Source organism: Onychomys torridus, chromosome 1, assembly GCF_903995425.1.
Source record: "Onychomys torridus chromosome 1, mOncTor1.1, whole genome shotgun sequence".
Taxonomy (NCBI): Eukaryota; Metazoa; Chordata; class Mammalia; order Rodentia; family Cricetidae; genus Onychomys; species Onychomys torridus.
Genome location: NC_050443.1, coordinates 15,333,276 through 15,355,161, shown reverse-complemented (window position 1 = coordinate 15,355,161; position 21,886 = coordinate 15,333,276). Strand labels below are relative to the sequence as shown.

General features: G+C 52.6%; 2 protein-coding genes across 4 annotated transcripts; one reads left to right on the top strand and one right to left on the bottom strand.

Moving 5' to 3' along the window:
- The first annotated feature begins 1,191 nt into the window (after positions 1-1,191).
- On the top strand, positions 1,192-9,457 carry Egln2 (egl-9 family hypoxia inducible factor 2). 3 transcript variants are annotated; one of them, XM_036189056.1, is made up of 6 exons: positions 1,192-1,267; positions 2,226-2,976; positions 7,723-7,842; positions 8,203-8,339; positions 8,530-8,597; positions 8,887-9,457. In XM_036189056.1, the coding sequence occupies exons 2-6, from the start codon at positions 2,458-2,460 to the stop codon at positions 8,940-8,942; spliced, it is 900 nt and encodes a 299-aa protein (XP_036044949.1). In that variant the 5' UTR covers positions 1,192-1,267; positions 2,226-2,457; the 3' UTR covers positions 8,943-9,457. The 3 variants fall into 3 exon arrangements, with proteins under 3 accessions (XP_036044949.1, XP_036044933.1, XP_036044942.1); XM_036189040.1 differs by having other exon boundaries at positions 2,226-3,339; XM_036189049.1 differs by lacking the exon at positions 1,192-1,267 and adding an exon at positions 1,624-2,113 and having other exon boundaries at positions 2,226-3,339.
- Positions 9,458-9,552: 95 nt separating this feature from the next.
- Positions 9,553-13,337, bottom strand: LOC118584778 (cytochrome P450 2F3-like). The gene is made up of 9 exons (XM_036189066.1): positions 13,134-13,337; positions 12,537-12,699; positions 12,078-12,227; positions 11,669-11,829; positions 10,829-11,005; positions 10,615-10,756; positions 10,331-10,518; positions 9,926-10,067; positions 9,553-9,833 (listed from the first exon to the last, which is right to left on the bottom strand). Exons 1-9 carry the CDS (start codon positions 13,311-13,313, stop codon positions 9,652-9,654), a joined length of 1,485 nt encoding a protein of 494 aa, XP_036044959.1. The 5' UTR covers positions 13,314-13,337; the 3' UTR covers positions 9,553-9,651.
- Between the last annotated feature and the right edge of the window lie 8,549 nt (positions 13,338-21,886).

Here is a 21,886-nt window from a genome sequence, read left to right as displayed (position 1 = left end):
CTGTCCTGGCGATTGTGTTGGTGATGCTGCAACAAGACCAAGGAATTGGAGATCATAAGGGGGTCTTGATTCTGGACGAGGTTCAACTAGTGTATGTATCGTGTCTGCAAGTTAGTACAGTGGCTCCCTGTGTGTTCCCAAGAACATGTGCTCCTGAGATTTGTGTGTGCTCTGGTGTGGATTTCTCTCTCTCTCTCTCTCTCTCTCTCTCTCTCTCTCTCTCTCTCTCTCTGTGTGTGTGTGTGTATATACATAAACGTCCGTGGTTCTTTTTGCAACCCAGACTCCTGGTCATACGTGATGCTAATGTGTATGTCCTTATCTCCTTGTTCCCTTTTTATGGGCTTTTGGAGACTGGTGCAGCCCCCTCAGGAGAGCTTCAGCTGCTCTCCCAAAACATCAGCAATCCATTGATTTTGGTAGGAAGGGGTGAGGCATTAATGTTATGTGTAGCTTAATGGTAGAGCGCTTGCATTGCATGTGCGAAACTCTGGATTCAGTTCCCAGCGCTGCATAAACAAAAAATCCGCCTGAACTACAGAGGAGCCCAGTTTTGCAAATGTCTTCTCTACGAGGCCGTCTCAGGTTGCTTTAATCTGACTCCCACGTTGCCCTGAGGGAGCAGGGCGGAGGGTCATGCAAATAGTACATATTTGCTCATTTGTTCTACCCGACTTTGCTTCTCTAAGGACATCCCGTACTCACCGTTATTTTTTTTAAGTGCTTATGTAAATTACTGACGTAGGAATTTACATACACTTTCCAACTAACTGCGCTGTCATTTCTCCATATCTTCTCGGGTTGTGAGGAGGAGCTGCCTATGTAAATGATACATTTGCATAGCAAATACCAACAACCCCGCTACTAGCCCTTCACCGACACTGTCTGCTGGTGGGGGCGGAGGGTGGGCTTTCTATGTGAAACGCCTCATTTGCACCCCCACAGCCCAGGGGCCGTCTTAAAAACTCATAGAACGCCTTTTCCTGAATCTGCATTCCCGATTTCGCCGCGGAAGGGGTGGGGCGAGCAATGCAAATGAGCCTCGCGTCCTGGGCCAGCTCACTTTTCTCCCGTAGGGTGTCCTGAAGCGCCGGTCAACGCCCGGCTCACGCATGCGCAGTCCCCTCCTCGGCCGGGCCGCGGTCACGTGCCCATGGGGCGAGGCGGGGGCGGGGCGTCGCGGGCGGTGGGGGGCGGGGCATGGCGCGCTGTGAGGCGCAGGGCGGCTGGCACAAACGGCGGCGCCGAGGTCGGAGGAAAAAGCTCGGTGAGGAGGGTCGCGCGAAGGGAAGGGCCCGGGGAGAAGAAGGAGCCCGAGGGCAGGCGGGCGGCCGGGCGGCGGCGACTGGGCGGGGAGCAGGAGGCGGGACGCGGGCGGCGGCGACCCCGCGCTGGCCGGGTGGGGGTGGGGAGGGGAGCGCGCGCCCGCCGCGGCGGGGCGGGCCCTGGAGGGCGGCGGGAGCGCGCGGCCGCCGCCGAGGGGAGGGGCCGGGCCGGGGCGGCCCCGCCCCAGTCGCCCGCGGCGGAGGGGGGCGGGAGGGCGGGCGGCCGTCGGGTCCGACCCCCCCTCCCCCCGCCTCCCTTCCGTCAGTCCGTCCGTCTGGCCGGACCTCCCTTCCGTCTGGGTGTGTGTCGGGCCCCAGTAGGCTTCCTCCCGGGGGGCACAGGTCGACCCCGCCGGCCTCCCGCCCCGCTGCCGTCGTCTTTTCCTCCCAGTTCTCTTTGTCCCTGCACTCCCCGCTTTCGCCGCCTGCCCCGGCTCGTGGCCTTCCACTCAGGCGATCCGGGTCCCGCCAGCGTTGAGCGGTGGCAGTGCCCGCCGGCTCCCCAACCCGACTTTACCCTAGACTCCGCATCCCGTCTCTGTCATTCTCCTCCTCTCTCTGAGTCTGCGTGGAACCCTCGGGCAGGCCCCCGGTTCCCTCTGGTCACTGTTGCGGTTCTTTCGTCCTCCGATCTCTGTGATTATATTGAGTCTTCCTTCCCTGCTGCCTTCCTCTCTCCGGGCCGTCCGTGCGGCGTTTCTCCTCTGCACTTGCCCTGTGTTACTGTGTCTGCCAGCCATTCCCTCTCAGATTTCAAGTTGTGCGCCCTGCCTTGCCTCCGTGCGCCGGTGTGTTTGCTGTGGATGTGTGTCTGTCACCTACTCACTGCCGGTACCCTCCCCAGCCCTTCCCACCTGCCTGTCGCTGACTCCTCCTAAGCCCTCCTTTTTCTCTTTCCAGCCACCCCACCAGTCCCCTCTCAAGCTCCTAGGGACAGCTGTGGACTTGGGGACCAGCGAGCACCCCCAGGGCACTAGAGGACCCCTTGCCGCCTGCCCTGCCTCACCCTGCCCCACACCAGGCCCAGCGGCCCTCGGCTGCATCAAGTGGAGGAGGAGGAGGCGGCGGAGGAGGGTGGCACCATGGGCCCGGGCCGTGCCCTCCATGCCCGGGGGATGAAGACACTGCTGCCATGGACAGCCCGTGCCAACCGCAGGCCCTGAATCAGGCTCGCCCTCCGTTGCCAGGGTCTGTGTCAGAGCCCTTGGAGCCTAGCCGAGCCAGAATGGGGGTGGAGAGTTACCTGCCCTGCCCTCTGCTACCCCCCTACCACCACCCAGGAGCATCCGGTGAGGCCTCGGCTGGCAACGGGACCCCCAGAACCACAGCCACTGCGACCACAACCACTGTCAGCCCCCTTCGGGAGGGCTTCGGGGGGCAGGATGGTGGTGAGCTGTGGCCCCTGCAGAGCGAAGGCGCTGCTGCGCTGGTCACCAAGGAGTGCCAGCGGCTGGCGGCCCAGGGGGCCCGGCCTGAGGCCCCCAAACGGAAGTGGGCCAAGGATGGTGGGGATGCCCCTTTGCCCAGCAAGCGACCGTGGGCCAGGCAAGAGAACCAGGAAACCAAGGGGGAAGGTGGTGTGGGCTGTGACGGCGATGGCGGCGGCGGCGGCGGCGGCGGCAGCAGCAACACTACCAGTAGCAGTGGCGAGGCAAGTGCGAGGCTGAGGGAGGAGGCCCAGCCCTCTGCACCTGAGCGCCTGGCCCTGGACTATATTGTGCCTTGCATGCGGTACTATGGTATCTGCGTCAAGGATAACTTCTTGGGGGCAACACTGGGTGGCCGTGTGCTGGCTGAGGTGGAGGCCCTGAAGTGGGGCGGGCGTCTGCGTGATGGGCAACTAGTGAGCCAGCGGGCGATCCCACCGCGCAGCATTCGTGGGGACCAGATTGCCTGGGTAGAAGGCCACGAGCCAGGCTGCAGGAGCATTGGTGCCCTCATGGCTCATGTGGACACGGTAATCCGCCACTGTGCGGGGCGCCTGGGCAACTACGTCATCAATGGGCGCACTAAGGTAAGGCACTTTCGGTGAGTGCCTAGTGCTTTGGCATGTGGGTCTGGAGACAAGCTTCTGGGGTTAAGTAGAAAAGAGTAGGCAGCTCCACCAGAGGGGCCACAGCTACCCGTGGGCACGTGCATCTTTTCCTCCCGCCGGGCTTTGGTTTTTGTACCCGAAAAGTAGTTCACCCTGGGTGGCAGTGGTTCTTGCCCTTGGAAGACCAAGAGTAGTGAATGTCGGCAGAAACCGGTTCTCCTTTGCTGGCACGCCAGATGGCAGACCCAGAAGGTGAAGGGAAGGGTGGTAGTGTTGAGGTAGCCTAGGCTGGAGATGGGGTGCTGCCTGTGTAGTTGAGCACCTGGCCTGGGCTCCACCTGGCCCCGAGTCTACTCTTGGCATCTGCATCACAAGCGGCTTCCTGGAGGTGACACTGGGTGACAGTGTGCTGGCCTTGGTAGAGCACCTGTCCACATCTTTCCCACTCCTCCCTGCCCTAGCCCCGCTCCTCATCCTCTGACCATTTATCACTTCCTGCCTGCTTCTCTCCCGGCCCTTTCCTTGACCCTCTGCCTTTATATTTTTCTTCTCCATTCCTTTTTTCTTGTGGCAGAACAGTAGTTCTTAACATTTTTGGAGCCAAGGCTTTTCATATAGTCTGCCAAAAGCTGTAGACCTTCTCAAGAAAGGTGCACATTTGGTTGGAGTTTGTGGCTGTCCACTCAAGAACCAGGGGTCAGGAGTCCTGACTAGACCGTGGCCTCCATGGCCTTTCTGGTCTGTTGACGCCTCCATTCTCTTCAGGGGGCGAGTGTGAGTCTGAGCCTCGGTGCCCTGCTGCTGGCCCTATTGTAGGCTGTGTTCTGCCTTGTGAGCCGGAGGCTGTGCTCCTGATGGTCCCTCCCTTGTCTCTCGGCTTCTGTCCTGAGTTCTGCCTCAGTACAACTTTCTTTCCAGGCTGGACCTGGCCTGGGGATCAGGGTTGTGCCCCCACACCCCTCTCCCCGGGGCCCAGGCCTGTTTCCTCCCCACCCCAGCTGGAACTTGTCCTCCTTCCCTCTCTCTCCCGTTACTTGACAGTTGAAGAGCCAGAGCTGGCCCCTCCCTGGGTTTGGCTCCTGTACAGGCAAGGTCAGTGTTGCTTCCTTGGCTCAGCAGTGGTAACTGGTATCCACTCTCCTTGCAGGAGGGAAGTCAGGGGGGAGACCAGGAGAGCCGAGTGCCCAGGGAGTGGGTATAAGCTCTTTAGCCTCAGAGGATGGGAACGCTGGCCCGGGCTCCTGGCTACTGGCACTTTGGGAAAGGGGTTGGAGGAATAGATTGTTTCCCTGTGGTGTCTCCTCCCATCTGGATGTGGTTGGGGACGGCCTGAGCTTAGGATTGGGGAGGGGAAGAGTCTAAGTGGTGGAGGCAAGCACAGAAGGAGCCCGTCCCATCACTCCACATGGCAACTGCATGCTCTCCCTCCGCTCACAAAGGGCAAGGGCCACGGGTAGCTTCCCTTCTTGTGCTCTGAATGAGAGTGTGGGTTGTTGAGGTGATCTGTGGCGGTGAGGACAACCAACTACCAGTGTGGCCCTGACCAGCAGTAACCTAGGTCATTCCTGAGTGGCGCTCCTCCACCCTCCTACCCTCTCTTCTCTGTGGACTTGGAGCTGGAGGAGTTGACTCTCTGGCACTTGGATGAGCAGAGGGGACCCCAGGGAGGCTCCAACTGGTTTGGTTAGCCCCTCTGATAGCAGCTTGGAGGTAGGGCCTGCTGTCTGGCTGAGTCACTGGCTTCTGATATGGTGTGCGTGGTGGTGGTAGGGTCCTTGGCACATTATTACAAATAGCAGTAACTCCAGCATCCTAGAGTGATCCCTTTCCCCCCACTTTTGAGGGGTGGAGAGTGAGCTCCTCTGTCCCTCTCCTGCTGTCCTCAAGGGGGTGAGGCTCAGAGCAGCACTTTGACACAACATATAGTTCCCTGGGTACTGTAGCTTGGCTCAGGGCTTCTTGGACAGTCAGCTAGATGTTGGAGTCCTGAGCAGTAGTGTTGTGAGGATAAGCCCACCAGAGACCACTACACAGACATTCTTAAAGCCGGAAAGAAAGGCTTTATTGCTGGCCAGTAGCTGCATGGAGAACGTGCCCAGATCATGCAGCCCTAAGCCTTATAGCTGTCTTATGCACAAAAAGCACATCCTGGGCCGGGCGGAGGTGGCACACGCCTTTAGTTCCGGCAGAGGCAGGTGAATGGATCTCTGTGAGTTCAAGTTCCAGGAAAGGTGCAAAGCTACACAGAGAAACCCTGTCTTGAAAAACCAAAAAACAAAACAAAACAATAAAAAAGCACATCCTGGTTGTCAAATTTAACTGGCTGTCACAATTATCAAGAAGCAGAACTGCAGAAGCCAAACAACAAGGTTAGTACAGTTAAGGACTTTCCTAGAACTATGGACTGAGTGTTCCTACTGTGGCAGGTATTGGGGGGGGGGGGCAGTGTGCCGGGATTTAAGGTCAAAATGCTGTCTCTAACATGGTCTCAGTTGTGCTAAGATCTAGGGACCAGTTACAGTTGCACAGGCAGGTTTGAAGGCTTTGAGATGGGGAGCTGGTAGGTCAGGCCCTGCAGGTTGGTGGTCTTGGTGCCTGTGGTGGGAGGGGGGTGTGCTGTGAGGTGATTGATGGGCGAGCAGAACCTGCTTGAGCTGTCATTGGAGTCCTAGCTCAGGAGGCCTTGCCCATCTCTAATCAGTGACTCATTGATCCCAGGCCACCAGGGCCACAGCCACATTCTTTGCTCTCAGTGAGTGGTTGCTTAGCATGCCATCCCATCTGCAGGAGCAGTGCAGAGAAGATTGGCCCTCCTGAGCTTAGAGGCCTGGGTTTTCCCTGGGGGCCTTCTCACTTACTGCACCTCCTGCTGAAGCCCTCTGCTGCTGTGTAGCCTCAGATGGGGGCAAGCCTTCCTGGTCTCTTTCCGAAGGTGGAGTCTGTGGTGGATCAGGCGTGTAGAAGAGAGACAGAGAGGCCTTAGACATCCACGTGGGGTGAGCCCTGGGATTAATGGGTTGAGAGGAGCCTTGGGAGGAGGATGTAAGGCTGAATCAGCCTGGCCTTCATGGAGTGTTGGGTAAGCCTTTTGTCTTGGCAGCAGACGTTGATATGTCTGATTTTGAGTGTTCTTTCTATGCTTGTCTTGCTGAGCTAGACCAGACCCGAAAGTGTAACAGCGTTGTCAAGGAGCCCCAACTTACAGAGTGGTACCTAGACGGCAGAGTCAAGACAGATGGTCGCTGACTGGGCAGAACCAAAGGGCTCTCTTGCTAACTACTCCATTTTGCTTAGTATGAACTCTCAATGGGGTTGGGTAGACAGGTGGCACAGGGACTCTTTCCCTTTAAATAGTTTTTCACCTTGTGCTCCAGTCTCTATCCTGTGGCAACAGGCACTGTGTCTTTGCAGACATTCATAATCTAGTTCCATTCTCACAACAGCCTGTGAAGTGGTGTTACCTGAAGTGAGGGACTTGATTTACTTCCCCAGTGCCACAGCTCATTCAGCTACAGACACTTGACCTGTGGATTGGGTCTGCAGAGGTGGCTGCACACCTTGTCCTGGTAGGGCTCTGGCTGTCAGGTTGAGAGGCAGGGGAACCTGGAACTCCAGCTAGAACCTTGCCCACAGAAACCAAACTAGGCAGAGGCCTGCCTCTGAGGTGTCAGAAACACCCTGTCTCAGAGGAGTTAATGCCAGGGATGGAAGGTGTTTATCAGCCCCACTTTACAGGGGTCGTTGAGGCCTGCTCAGGCACGAGGGCTACCAGCAGTGTGCAGGATGCTTGGAGCTGGAACTCTAGGTCAGGTTCCTGTCACATTTGTATGGGCAGATTATATAGCTGGAGTCTCTAGTCACGTGTGGCAGTTGTCAGCATGACTTCCCATTAGAACTACCTGAGGGAACCTTTAAAAAATGCAGGCTGCACCTTCGAACCCTTACAGATACAGGAGGGCCTCTGTATCTCAGAACCCTTGGGAGATTCTGTGCTCTCACTGAGTAGTTCAAGCTGACCTCAAACCTGTGTTTCTCCTGCCTCGACCTGCTAAAAGCTGGGATCACAGGTATGCACCATGCACCTCTACACCTGGCTAGGGTTAGGATCTCTTTAAAAACACAAACCATTGCTTACACATTGAGTCACTTTGGTTCTGGGCTGGGGATGGAGGTGGGACTGTTGAGGCCAAAGAGTTTAGGATGAACTTGAGGATGGAGTGTGGCAGAATTAGGGAAAAGTCTTCTGGGCTGGAGCTCCCATAACCTAAGATGATCAAGGACAGACCAGGGGCAGGAATGGTGAGCCTGCTTCCTCAAGGGTCCCTCTGGTCTCAGTAGATCACCTTCCTCCATTTCTACCAGGCCATGGTGGCGTGTTACCCAGGCAATGGGCTCGGGTACGTGAGGCATGTTGACAATCCCCACGGCGATGGGCGCTGCATCACCTGTATCTATTACCTGAATCAGAACTGGGATGTTAAGGTAGGCTGTGGGGATTGGGACGGTATACTTGTATTCCAGCTGGGATTCTGTTCTTACTTCTCTCAGTTCACAGGGCAGTGAGATCTGCAGGCTCCTCTTTAGCTGACTGTGGGCCCTCCCTCCTTTCCGGGATGGTGCCGGCTGCTTAGCCCCACCCAGACTTGTACACCCCCCTTCCTGTCTTTAGTAGCTTCCTGCCCATCACCATGGCAATGTAGACTCTGGGCTGCCATTCATTGTAAGCACCTGAGTGGTAGGAGCAAGTGATGTGTGCTGGCGCTGCGCCCCCTGGCGGGTGAATGGGTGCAGTATAAGGCAGGCTGCAGGCTTCACCAGTAGCCTTACCTGACCTGCCCCCAGGTGCATGGAGGCCTGCTGCAGATCTTCCCTGAGGGTCGGCCAGTGGTAGCCAACATCGAGCCGCTCTTTGACCGGTTGCTCATTTTCTGGTCTGATCGACGGAACCCACACGAGGTGAAACCAGCCTATGCCACCAGGTATGACCTGTACTTGAGGAATGTGCCTAGCTGCTTCCCCTGTGCCAAGATGTCTTAGATTCCCAACTCTCAGAGTGACAGGGGAGTGATGAGATGCTGAGAGGGCCTAAGTGGGATCTGGAATCAAGTGTGTCACCAGAGGTGGCAGCTAGAACTGCAGAATACCGATTCTGATTGCCCGATTTCCCAGGTACGCCATCACTGTCTGGTATTTTGATGCCAAGGAACGGGCGGCAGCCAGAGACAAGTATCAGCTAGGTACCTGCTTTCATCATTTGTCCTTCCTAGTCCCCATGCTGCTGCCAAGTCATGGTCCTTACCCTTTGTTTCTGGTGCTGAGAATGGTACCCAGGGCCTTTGCCACCCTAGGCAAGCACTACCACCAGCCCACACCCGCAGCCTTTCCTCAGTCCCTACACCCAGTTCTGGCCTGCTTTCCTGGTGTCTCCAACCTGAGTCCCTTTTTTTGGTGTTCTCCCCGAGTTTCTTTTAGTGTCTCTGTCCCTCCCTAGTGATTCACAGTGTCTTGTCTTCTTCTCATCCTCAGCATCGGGCCAGAAAGGTGTTCAAGTTCCTGTATCACAGCCAACTACACCCACCTAATGGCCAGCCCAGAGCTGCGTGGATCAGCAGCCCCTGCCTTCAGGGGAGCCCGGGCCCAGCTGCAGCTCACTAGCCTCAGTGCCCGCTCCTTCCCTGCCACTGCTGCTGCTTCTGGCTTGCCTCTGCTGTGTGGCGTGGAGGGCACAAGCATCACTGAGGACCAACAGGGGGAGAGCCCTGCTGCCCCGTGAGCGGGGCTGGGTTGTGACCTAAGCAGTGGCCAGTGTGCTGGTAGCCTATGTGCTGCCGTGTCTGGTCCATTGTGGGTTGAGCCGAGAGGAGGCAGGATTTGGGGTTGAGGTGAGTCATGGCCTCTTGCTGGCAAAGGTCTGTTGCGGGGGGCATACACCCCCTCCCCACTCCTTCAGCCTGGAATGTGAAGTGACTCCCCAACCCCTTTGGCTGTGGCACTTTATGGACTGGGCTGCCACGGCTTGGGCAGAGTAAAGTGCCATGAGGAGCATGGGTATGGAGGTCCTGCCAGCCAAGAAATAAAAGTTTACCTCAGAGCTGCACACACTTGTATTCCTCTCTGGAAAGAGATTTACAGGTGGGGCTGGGGACTTAGCTCAGTGGTAGAGTGCTTGCCTAGCAAGTGCAAGGCCCTGGGTTTGATCCTCAGCTCCCCCCCCCAAAAAAAAATTTACAGGTACAGTTAGGGCAGCTAAGGAGATTAGGGCCACTGAGATCAGAGTAATGGAGCCCAACCTCAGCGGGCCACCAGACGGAGCTGGAAGGCTGGTGGCACATTGCCCAGGCCAGTGCACTGTGGAGTAAGGTTGATGTTGGCAGGACTTCCCACGGGGAGCAGGCGGAACTTCTGCAGGATGGCAGTGAGGAAGAGGAAGATCTCAGAGCGGGCCAGGCCAGCACCCAGGCACATCCGCTTCCCTGTGGATATGGGTGCAGGTGTGGGATGAGGGAGCACCTCCTGCAAGCCCCCCAGTGCCAGCCACTCGGGTCCCCTCCCTCCTGACCCAGACCTGGGGCAAAAGGCATGAAGGCATCGTTGTTCTGGAACTCGCCCTGGGCATCCAGGAAATTGGTGGGGTTGAAATGGTCAGGGTCCTTGAATTGGGTGGGGTCCCGGTGTGCAGACACAAGGAGGGGGATCACAAATGTGCCCTGCCGGGGGGTTACACATGATCACCGTTAACCCACAGGCTGTTAACTACGCCTTGCCAAGACACTTTCTGCTCTCGTGCTTGGCACCTAACCCAGGACCTTGCAGGTGCTGGGCAAGTGCTTCCACACCTGCACCCCAGCCTCTGAGATGATATTAAGAGCCCCAAGCTACTGATTCTGTAGGCCCTCACTAAACCTAATCTCCGAATGCACTTATGTTATACCCCATTCTCCCAGTGCAGAATTCCCAGGCTCCCTGGCACCTTGTGCAGGAAATGGTTCCTGAGGTGTGTATCTCGGGTAAGAGCCCGAGGCAGCCCCAGTGGTAGCACGCTGATAAAGCGCTGGATCTCATGCAGCACCGCATTGGTGTAAGGCAGGTGGGCACGGTCCTCCAGTCTAGGGGCACGGGTCCGACCTACAGTGGCATCCAGCTCCTCCTGCACCTTGGCTGTGGGGTCATTGGAAGCTGTGAGGTGTGCTTTCCTAGTCCCGCCCCAGCTACCCTCCCTTCACCCAGGCTCTGGGGAGGACCCAGTTCCCAAACCTGCCACCTCTGGGTACTTGAGCATAATGAGGAGCCCATAACGCAGAGTGGTGCTTGTGGTCTCAGTGCCACCAAAGAAAAGATTGTGAGTAGTCATCACCAATGTCTCATCCTGGAAATGGCTTTCCAGGTCCTGCTCTTCCTGTGGACAGAGGGAGGCACTCTAATGCCTGCTGGTTGGTGTGATGGGGTTTAGGGCAACAGGAATTTGTACCTTATCCATTTGGTCGAGGAAACGGTCAATGAAGTCACGGGGTTCCCCGGCCTGTCGTGACTGCCGGTGCCACCGAATTTGCTCAGAGATGAAGAGTCGGAGCTCTTGGAAGTTTTTGAAGATTCGGTGGTGGGGACCCGGGATCCAGTCCATGAAGGATGGGAACATATTGTATGTCTGGAGAGACAGGGTTCTTTCTTTCTTTCTTTCTTTCTTTCTTTCTTTCTTTCTTTCTTTCTTTCTTTCTCTCTCTCTCTCTCTCTTTCTCTCTTTCTCTCTCTTTTTCTCTCTCTCTCTTTCTCTCTCTTTCTTTCTCTCTCTCTCTCTCTCTCTCTTTCTTTCTTTTTCTTTTTCTTTTTTTTTTTTAAGATGTCTCACTTGGCTAACCTGGATCTCGATATGTAGACCAGGATGGCTGCAAACTTAAGAGATGTCCTGTCACTGCCTTCCCAGTTCTGGGATCAAAAGGCTTGTGCCATCATCCCCTCCTGAAATAGTCTTTTTTGTTTGTTTTTGTTTTTTGAGACAGGGTTTCTCTGTGTAGCTTTGGCACCTTTCCTGGAACTCACTCTGTAGAAAAGGCTGGTTTGAACTCCCGAGTGCTGGGATTAAAGGTGTGTGCCATCAATGCCTGGCCTGAAATAGTCTTAATAGGGCCTTGGATAAATCTGTGGTTTCCCAATGGAGAGATTAAATCAGGATTATGTGGGTTATAGAACTCTGTCATTCAATCTATAATCTTGAGACTTGCATCTTAATGAGCCACTGTAGGTAGGGCTATGCCCTTGGGGCTTGACATAAGGCTGTGCCTAAAAGGGAGAAATTGGGGCCGTCTCTCACCTCGCCCCATGCGGAACTCATGATGCGGAAATTGTCACTGAAGAGGTCCAGGAGCCTCAGGAACTCCGGGTCCCCGTAGTTATAGCGCTTTCCGAAGACCACAGAACAAATGACATTGGATACAGCGTTGTCCAATAGCTGCCGGGGGTCAAATGGAGCTCCTGGGGGTGAGAGCAGCTGTAGGTAATAAAACTGGTCCCCTAAAGGCTTTGGGGCGGGTAGTAAGATCTACAGAAGAGATCTTTACCCTCAAACCTGAATAAGATGGCTTGAATACCCTCACACAGAAGCTGTGGCCCCTCCTCTACCTAGCTCCTTGGGATCTGAACTGCTCCCCAAAGCATTTTGGCAGTCCATCAGTCACACCCCACTCCCAGCCAGGTACTTGTCTTTCCCGGCCAGGCCGCACCCATGGTGGCTTGAAATTCCTTCAGCACACATGCTGCCTCCTCCAGGATGCGATCCTCGATGGTCCTTGTGCCCACGCCAAGCTCCCTCAGTACCCCAAGTGCAAAGTTGCGCAGCGTCCGCCAGCGCGGCCCATTAGAAAACACTATGCCTACAGTGGGAACCAAAACAAGAGTTGGCCACGCAGGGTCCAGTCGCTCGCTACTCTAAGGACTTCTTAATTGCTTTGCTCTTTTCCCAGCCCACCTGCCCTGATCCCACCTTTGCGAGTTCCTTCCCCGACCAGCTCTTGCCCTCTAGGGCTTAGGTACTTAGGCTCCTCCTATTGGCTCCGCTGTGAACATCAATTGAACCCCCAGGCCTAAGGGTTCGTCCTCATTAGCGGCATTCTCTATTAAGCCCCGCCCATTTTGCCTGGCAGGCTGGTCTAGCATTCACTTCCACCCGCCCTGGGCCTCACCGTTCCCGTGTGTGAAGCGTTCGAAGACAGCCATGGCCCCGCGGCCGGAGAATGCATCCGCCTGCAGCACTAATGCATCCCGCAGTGCCTTGTAGCCGCACAGCACCACTGCAGGGCGCGGACCCAGCCACACGGTGAACACTGGGCCCCAGCGGCTGGAGAGCTATGGGGAGTGGTGCTCAGCAGGGCTCAGCCCAGGCTTCTGGTCGCCATGGAGACCTCAGAGCCCTCATCTTCTGTCTCAGCCCCTCATTTCACAGGTCGAGGAGTTCTAAACCCCTGCTCCCTTTTCAGACACAGGCGTCTAGGCCCCAGCTCTCAGACACAGGGGTCTAGACCCTAGCCTCCTTCCCCAGATCTAGGGATCCAGCCACAGGCCTACCCTCCTCCCTCAGACTCAGGGGTCCAGGCCTCACCCTCCTCCCTCAGACTCAGGGGTCCAGGGCCCACTCTGCTCCCTCCAGACACAGGAGTCCAGGCTCCCCATCCTCTCAGCTGTTGCTTTTCAGTGAACCAGGATTTCTATCCCCTCTTCTGAGCACAATAGCACCTTCACAAATCCAGAGTTCTGCCCTCTCAACCCACAGCAGGAGTTACCTCCATGAGCACACGGTCCAAGTGTCCAGATTGCAGCTGCAGCAAGTTCCCCAGCAACGGGAGCGGCTTGGGCCCAGGGGGTAAGCCTCTCTGAAGCTGAGCTCGGCGGACCACCCAACCCCACCAAGCAAGCATCAGCATTAGAATCGGCAGTAGCAGCGCTGCCACACAGGTGACCATCGTGTCTGAGAGCCTGGAGTCCTTGGCAACTGTTTAATTTGCAGGGAATTTAAAGTGGGGAGTAGCGGGGCGGAGACCGGTGTGGGAGGGGTGAGAGACTCGGGCTTCTCTGTTCCCTACAGCCTAAACCTACATCTCCACCCTGCCCGCTGCCCCCAGGGATACTTCTAGCTCTCCTCACATCTCTTCAGCTCTACCTCCCTCCCTCCCTCCCTCCCTCCCTCCCTCCCTCCCTCCCTCCCTCCCTCCCTCCCTCCCTTCCTCCTTCCGTGTGGGGAGGGGGGGCGGGGGGCGAGAGCAAGAGAGAGCACGCGCTCCAGCCTACCATTTTCACATAGATACTCAGCCAGGTGCATCCTCCCAAGACCCCCAGTACTCGTAGGCCTATGTGTTCTTCTGGACCAAACCTTCAAATGACAGACAGGTGCATCTCCTGCTTCCTAACAGACTCCTGATTCCTGCTTCCACCACTAACATCACTGGCCTGGCACGCCTGTGCCCTGGGCCTGTGCTTCCTAGAAATTCACACTTAGGATTTTATCATTTCTGTTGTTTTTCTTTATTTTTTTATAAATAACTTTTTTATTTTATTTTATTTTATTTTATTTTATTTTATTTTATTTTATTTTATGGGTGTTTTGCCTACCTATATGTCTATGCACCTTATGTGTTCCGGATGCTCAGGGAGGCCAGAGGAGGGCATCAGATCCCCTGGAACTGGAGTTACAAATGATTGTGAGCAGCTAAGTGGGTGTTGGGAATTGAACACCCACAGTTGGTTGGGTGTAGGTCCTCTGGAAGAGCAGTCAATGGTCTCAGCTACCTTGCCCCTCTCCTCCCTCACTTCCCCTTTTAAAAGGTTGGGTCTCACCATGTAGTCCAAACTGGTCTCAGATCCATGATCCTCCGGCCTCAGCCTCTGTTGGTGTTAAAGGTGTGCCCCACTATGCCTGGCTCTTTGCATTGCTCTGGGAAGCCTGTATGCTGTCTGTTCCTGTACTTGTCCCTCTGATGCTTGCTGCTATTCCCTAGGCACCTGATACCACTAGCCCTGTAGCTTCTGGGTGCTTTCTCAATGCCTCTCTGCCCTAGACTTGGGTGGTCTCTATCCCCAGGCTCTGGCTTTCATGTCCTGCCAAGGTCTCAAGTCTGTCACTATGTCAGCTAGTCTCCAGACCCCCTTCCCTCCAGCCCCCTCGGGAGGAACCCCTATCTGAGAGCAGGCCAAGATAGTAGATGTGTCTCCTCATTACCCCCCTTGCTCACAGGCTGGGGGGCACACTCAGGCCTGCAGCAGCCCCTGGGTGGGGCCATCAGTTCTTGAGGACAGACTGTTCGGGAATGTGGTCCACCTTCCTGCCCCTCCCTTGCCTGTTGGATCCAGTTTTCCTGCCTGGCAGGGAGCCCCAGACCTGGGGGGTAAGGTAGGGGGCCCTGGAAGAGGATGATTGATTTGTTTCTGGGAGTATCTCAGTGGCCCTGTCTCCTCCACCCAATCTGTGTTCCTCAGCTCTCTATACCTGCTTCTCTCTCTATCAGCCTCTGCCTTTTTCTTCATTTTCTCTCTCTTCTGCATCCCCCAACCCCAACATGTCTCTCTCTCTCTGTGTCTCCAGATTTTTTTAAAAAAAGATTTATTTATTTATTATGTATACAGTATTCTGCCTGCATATATCCCTTCAGGCCAGAAGAGGGCGCCAGATCTCATTACAGATGGTTGTGAGCCACCATGTGGTTGCTGGGAATTGAACTCAGGACCTCTGGAAGAGCAGCTAGTGTTCTTAACCTCTGAGCCATCTCTCCAGCACCAGATTTTCTTTTCTTTCTTTCTTTTTTTTTTTTTTTAATCTTTTAGATATTTATTTTATGTGAGTGAGTAACTATAGTTACAGATGGCTGTGAGCTGCCAAGTGAATGTTGGGAATCAAATCTGGGTCCTCTATAAAACCAAGTGCTCTTAACTACTGAACTATCTCTCCAGTCCCTACTCACTCCCCTTTTAAGACAGGGTCGGGTATCCCAGGATGGTCTGCAAGTCTTTATGTATGAACTTCTGATCCTTCTGCCTCCACTTCCTGAGTGTTGGGCTTACAGGCATGCATCACCACAGCTTTTGTTTTGTTTTGTTTTGTTTTTCGAGACAGGGTTTCTCTGTGTAGTTTTGCGCCTTTCCTGGAACTCACTCTGTAGACCAGGCTGGCCTCGAACTCACAAAGATCCACCTGCCTCTGCCTCCCAAGTGCTGGGATTACAGGCGTGCACCACCACAGCTTTTTATACAGTGCTGGGTAGTGGAGCCCAGGTGTCTGCCCATGCTGGGCCAGGATTCTGTCTGCTGAGCAGCATCCCCAGCCCTTCAGTCTGGACCTCATGACCCTCCAATCAGGTCTTTGCCCCTGTGGCATCCCCATTTTGAAGGGCAACACTCTTATTCAGGGAGCAAGGCTAACTGCACAGAAGGATGAGATGTTCCTACTGCCTGGCCCTGCCCCCACCGGTCAGAATGATGGGTTCTTTATCTTAGAGTCTGGGTTTCTCTCCAACCCTTGGTCCCTCTTTTCATCGTGTTGGGCTATATCATGGTATGTCAGGTTTTCAAGCCCAGGATTTATTTTTTTTTAACCCTGTTTTCTACTTGAAATCATTCTAATTTCTTTCTTTTTAGCATGTATTTTGCATATCAACAGGTTTCATGCTGGGCGGTAGTGGTGCACACCTTTAATCCCAGCACTCAGAGGCAGAGGTAGGCGGATCTCTGTGAGTTCAAGGCTAGCCTGGTCTACAGAATGAGATCCAAAACAGGCAACAAAACTACACAGAGAAACCCTGTCTGGAAAAACCAAAAAAAACAAAACAAAACAAAAAACCAGGTTTCATTGTGATATTTTCATACATACATAATACATACATATGTATATATAATACATTTTGATCACATTCCCCCACCCCTTCACCTTCTCTTGTCTGGCCCCACCCCCCACTGACCCCCATCCTCTTCTTGCCAGTCCTTGTATTTTCATGTCTTTTTTTTTTTGTCAACCAATGAGTTTAATTAGGATTGCTTACAGAAGCATGGACAATTTACCTGTGGCTACACCACTGAAGATGATGTCTCTTCCTCTCCCAGCAATCACTAATTGCCTGAAGATCCTCAGGGAAGGGCTGGGCTTTGGGAACTTCTACCCCTTCAAAAGCAGGGATTTTTCTAACCAATCCAAAAAAAAAAATTGTGCTAGGCGTGGTGCTGCACGCCTTTAATCCCAGCACTCAGGAGGCAGAGGCAGGCAGATCTCTGAGTTCACGGCCAGCCTGGTCTACAGCATGAGTTCCGAGACAGCCAGGGCTACACAGAGAAACCCTGTCTCAAAAAAACAAAATAAAAAAAAAATGCATGTGTTCTTGTGTAGGGAGCTGCCATTCTAAGATGGCGCTGACTTCCTGACAGCTTTGCTGTAAACAACTCCATATTTGGCTGTGCTTGCTGGGCTGCGCACCTTGAGGCTTGCACATGCACGTATATGGTAATTTGGCCTTATGTCCTCAGCCTATCCCGTGGCTCCCCGAGCTTGCATTCTGGCGGGATCCAATCACAGATTGACCCGTTCCTTTGGTTCCCTATATAAGCAGCTGCCTTTTGGTTCTTGGGGCCCCTCACCTCCCGCTCTCCCTCAATCAAGAAGCGCTCCAATAAAGTGTGATCTGAGAAGAATCCTCGAATGGTGGTCGTTCTTCCTCGCTGGTCGAGGAGCTCGCCGTAGCTGGTGCCGAAACCCGGGAAACTCGGACACCAGGTGGGGGGTCAAAGAGGATTCAGAACTCAACACACGGAGCGGCGACGTCGTTATCTTCTAGGGTCAGAAGTCAGAAGATTGTTCAAGGTTCCTGAGTAAACTGCTGAAAGAAGAGCCTGGTGTTGCGTCTTCCTTGAGGCGGGTCACGACATTCTTGTGTGTGGTTGTGTGTGAGGATGTGCATGAGTGGAAACCAGAGGTTGATGTTGGCTGTCTTCCCCAATTGCTTTCCACCTGATTTTTTGAGACATAGTCTCTCATTAAACCTCTCAGACTCAACAGATTGCTTGACTAGCAATCTCTGGGGATTCTGCCTTCTCAGCACTGGGATTATAGGCATGTGCCACAGTTCCTGGCTTTTACATGGCTGCTGGGGATAGCATTCATGCCCTTGTTTGCACAGCGAGTTTACAGACTGACCCATCTTCTCAGACCCAGTCTTGATCACTTTTGGGGGTGGGGTGTCAAGACGGTTTTTCTGTATATCCCTGGCCGTCCTGGAACTCACTCTGTAGACCAGACTGGCCTCAAACTCAGAGTCACCTGCCTCTGATTCCCCAGTGCTGGGATTAAAGGTGTGCACCACCACTGCCTGGTTTATAGTCTGGACTACTTTTTTTTTTTTTTTTTTAAAGATTTATTTATTATGTATACATTGTACAGAAGAGGGCGCCAGATCTCATTACAGATGGTTGTGAGCCACCATGTGGTTGCTGGGAATTGAACTCAGGACCTCTGGAAGAACAGCCAGTGCTCTTAACCTCTGAGCCATCTCTCCAGCCCATGGACCACTTTTTAAAACTTTTTTTTTTTTTTTTTTTTTGAGGTGGGAATCTCAGTGTGTACTGCAGCCTGACTGTGAATTCCCCATCCTCCTTTCAAATATGGCCCGCTGTGCCAGGCTTGTGTCATCCACTTCCGCACCTTAATTGTCTAAAAAAGGGCTCAGTGCAAAGTAAGTCTCTTGTTTTCTGTGATTCTAACCCACACTCACTTCTCTGCTTCAGACCATCTCTGTCCCTCTCCTTTTTCTCTCAAGTCTCCATCTGTATCAGTTACTTTTCTGTAAGCAGCAGACATGGCATCTGGAGCCGAAACTGAAAGCTCACATCTTGAACTGCAGGTAGGAATCAGAGAGCACACTGGGACTGGTGACACACTTTGTACCCTCGAAGGCCACCTCTGGGGACATGCTTACTCCAGCAAGGCCACCCCTCCTAAGCTTTGTCCGGTAGCACCACCAATGGAGGGAACAAATACTCAGATGCAGGAGACTATGAGGACATCTCATCCAAACCACAACATTCCGTTTTGGTCCTTCTCATAATTTAGTCCCTGTTTTAGAATGTCTAGGTTTCCTTTCTTCCTGGGCACCCTGCCCCCTTCTCTGTGCCTCTCTTTGGCCCCTGGCTGCCCTTTCTCTCCAGCTCACACCCAGTGTGACAAGGCAGCTGTGTTGGGGAGTGTTTTTTGGCAGAGTCCTGCAAGGTTGTTGTTCCTCACTAATCCCTTAGCTGAAGGGGAACCCAACCTGGATGTTTAAGATGTTAACTGCTGAATCTTTAAATCTTTAGGTGTGCTCAACCCTGAAGTTTTGGTACTCTCCATAATCCTTTATAATAATCCTTAGTGTTTTCTTCCTCTACCAAGGAGAGGGTCTAGGGCTTCATTCTCTCTCTCTCTCTCTCTCTCTCTCTCTCTAAGATTTCTGGGGGCTAGAGATATGACTTTAAGATTTCTGGGGGCTAGAGATACAGATCAGTGGTTAAAAGCACTTGCTATTGCTTAGGACTCAGGTTTGGTTCCCAGCATCCACATGGTGGCTCACAACAGCCTGTAATTCCATTCGAGGGGATCTGACTCCCTCTTCTGGCCTTGGCAGGCCCCAGACATGCACATGGTGCACATAAATATATGCAGACAAAACACTCACACATATAAAATAAATCTTAAAAATATTTATTTTTATCATTTTAAAATTGTGTGTGTGTGTGTGTGTGTGTGTGTGTGTGTGTGTGTGTGTGTGACCATGGAGTTCAAAAGAGGGCACCAGATCCCCTGGAGTTATAAGCAGTTATGTACCACCCAACATGAGGCTGGGAAACAAAACTGAAGTCTTCTGAAAAAGCAGCAAGTGCTCTTAATTTTTAAGCCAACTCTCAGCCTGTGCCTTATGCATTCTGAATAAGTGCTTGCATAGGCAGATTCTAGGCAAGCACTCTGCCCCCAAACCACTCCTGCAGATCTCATTGGTGGATTCTGGGCAAGCATTTTTAATACTGAGCCATATCCCCACTCTTCCAATGACTTTTTTTCATTGCTGTGACCAAATACCAAACATGATGCAACTTAAGAAAGAAAAGCCAGAAAAGAGTGTTGGAGCAGATACCCTAGAGATAGGGTACAGGAGGCTGTGAGGCACCTGATATGGTGCTGGAAACTGAACCTAGTCTTAAGCACTCTTAACTCTAGCCCTAGACACATGTTAAAATCAGCATATTCTATATCTTGTCCCTGAAGTCTCCTGTTCATCTCAAAATGTAAAATGCAGTTCATCTCCAGAAGTCCCTATAGTCTTTCTTTTTTTTCCATACAGGGTTTCCCTGTGTAGCCCTGGCTGTCCTGGAACTAGCTCTGTGGACCAGGCTGGCATCAAACTCACAGAGATCTGCCTGCCTCTGCCTCCCAAGTGCTGGGATTAAAGGCATGTGCCACCACTGTCCAGCAGGTCCATATAGTCTTAACAGCTTCAAAACTGTCCAAAAGTTCACCACCCTTTTTGTTTGGAATGGGGTCTCTCCCTGGCTGTCCTACAACTCACAGAAATTTGCCTGTCTCTGCCTCCCAAATCCTGGGATTAAAGGTGTGCACTGCCATGCCTGGCCAAACTCTCTTTGAGATCAATCTTTAACTTAAACACCTATAAAATAAAAACTAAAAAAGCTGGAGGTGGGGGTGTGGTCTTTAGAATTTGGACACTCAGAACCCATGTAGGTGCTTGGTGGATATGGTGGCCCATGTATAATTCCAGTGCTCAGAAGGTGGAGATGGGGACCCGGGAGCAAACTGGCTAACTAGATTACACTAACTAGACTAACTAGACCTACTAGCTCTAGGTTAAACTGAGAGAACCTGAATCAGTGAATAAAGTGGCCTGTGGTTGAAGAGAACTGCCAGTGTCAAACTTGGGCCCCACACATATGTACCCACACACATATGTACCCCCACACACATGAAAATGTGCACACACACATTAATATGCACACACACATATGTACCCACACACATATGTACCCCCACACACATGAAAATGTGCACACACACATTAATATGCACACACACATATGTACCCCCACACATGAAAATGTGCACACACACATTAATATGCACACACACATGTACCCACACACATATGTACCCCCACACACATGAAAATGTGCACACACACATTAATATGCACACACACACACACATGTACCCACACACATATGTACCCCCACACACATGAAAATGTGCACACACACATTAATATGCACACACACACATGTACCCACACACATATGTACCCCCACACACATGAAAATGTGCACACACACATATGTACCCATACACATATGTACCCCCCCACATATGTACCCACACACACATGAAAATGTGCACACACACATATGTACCCATACACATATGTACCCCCCCACATATGTACCCCCACACACATGAAAATGTGCACACACACATAAATATGCACACACACACATGTACCCACACACATATGTACCCACACACACATGAAAATGTGCACACACACATATGTACCCATACACATATGTACCCCCCCACATATGTACCCACACACACATGAAAATGTGCACACACATGAAAATGTGCACACACACATGAAAATGTGCACACACACAAAAATGTGCACACACACATGAAAATATGCACACACATATGTACCCACACATGAAAATGTGCACACACACACGAAAATGTGCAGACACATGAAAATATGCACACACACATTAATATGCACACACAGATATGTACCCATACACACATGAAAATGTGCCACACACACATGAAAATGTGCACACACACAAAAATGTGCACACACATGAAAATGTGCACACACACACGAAAATGTGCACACACACATATGCACCCACACACGAAAATGTGCACCCATACACGAAAATGTGCACACACACAGGAAAATGTGCACACACACACGAAAATGTGCACACACACATGAAAATGTGCACACACACACGAAAATGTGCACACACACATGAAAATATGCACACACATGAAAATGTGCACACACACATATGTACCCATACATAAATGTGCACCCACACATGAAAATGTGCACACACACACACATGTACCCACACATGAAAATGTGCACCCACACATGAAAATGTGCACACACATAGCACACACACACACATAGCACACACACACACACACACACACGCACACCACACAGATACATACCAAAAACATTAAAAAAAACAACCCAGCTTACATACTTTCAATATACAATGGCATATATTAAATTTCACCATTGGGGGTGAGGAAATGAAGGTATTAGCAAAAGAAGGGTGGACCGAAGCAATGCCCAAACCCACCAGGGAAACCACTGAACTCTGAGGTCTCATGTCCAGCATCTAGAGCAGTGGTTCTCAACCTGTGGGTCCCAATCCCTTTGGAGGGTCAAATGACCCTTTTGGAGGGGCGACCCTAAGACCATCGGAAAACACAGATATTTACATTACA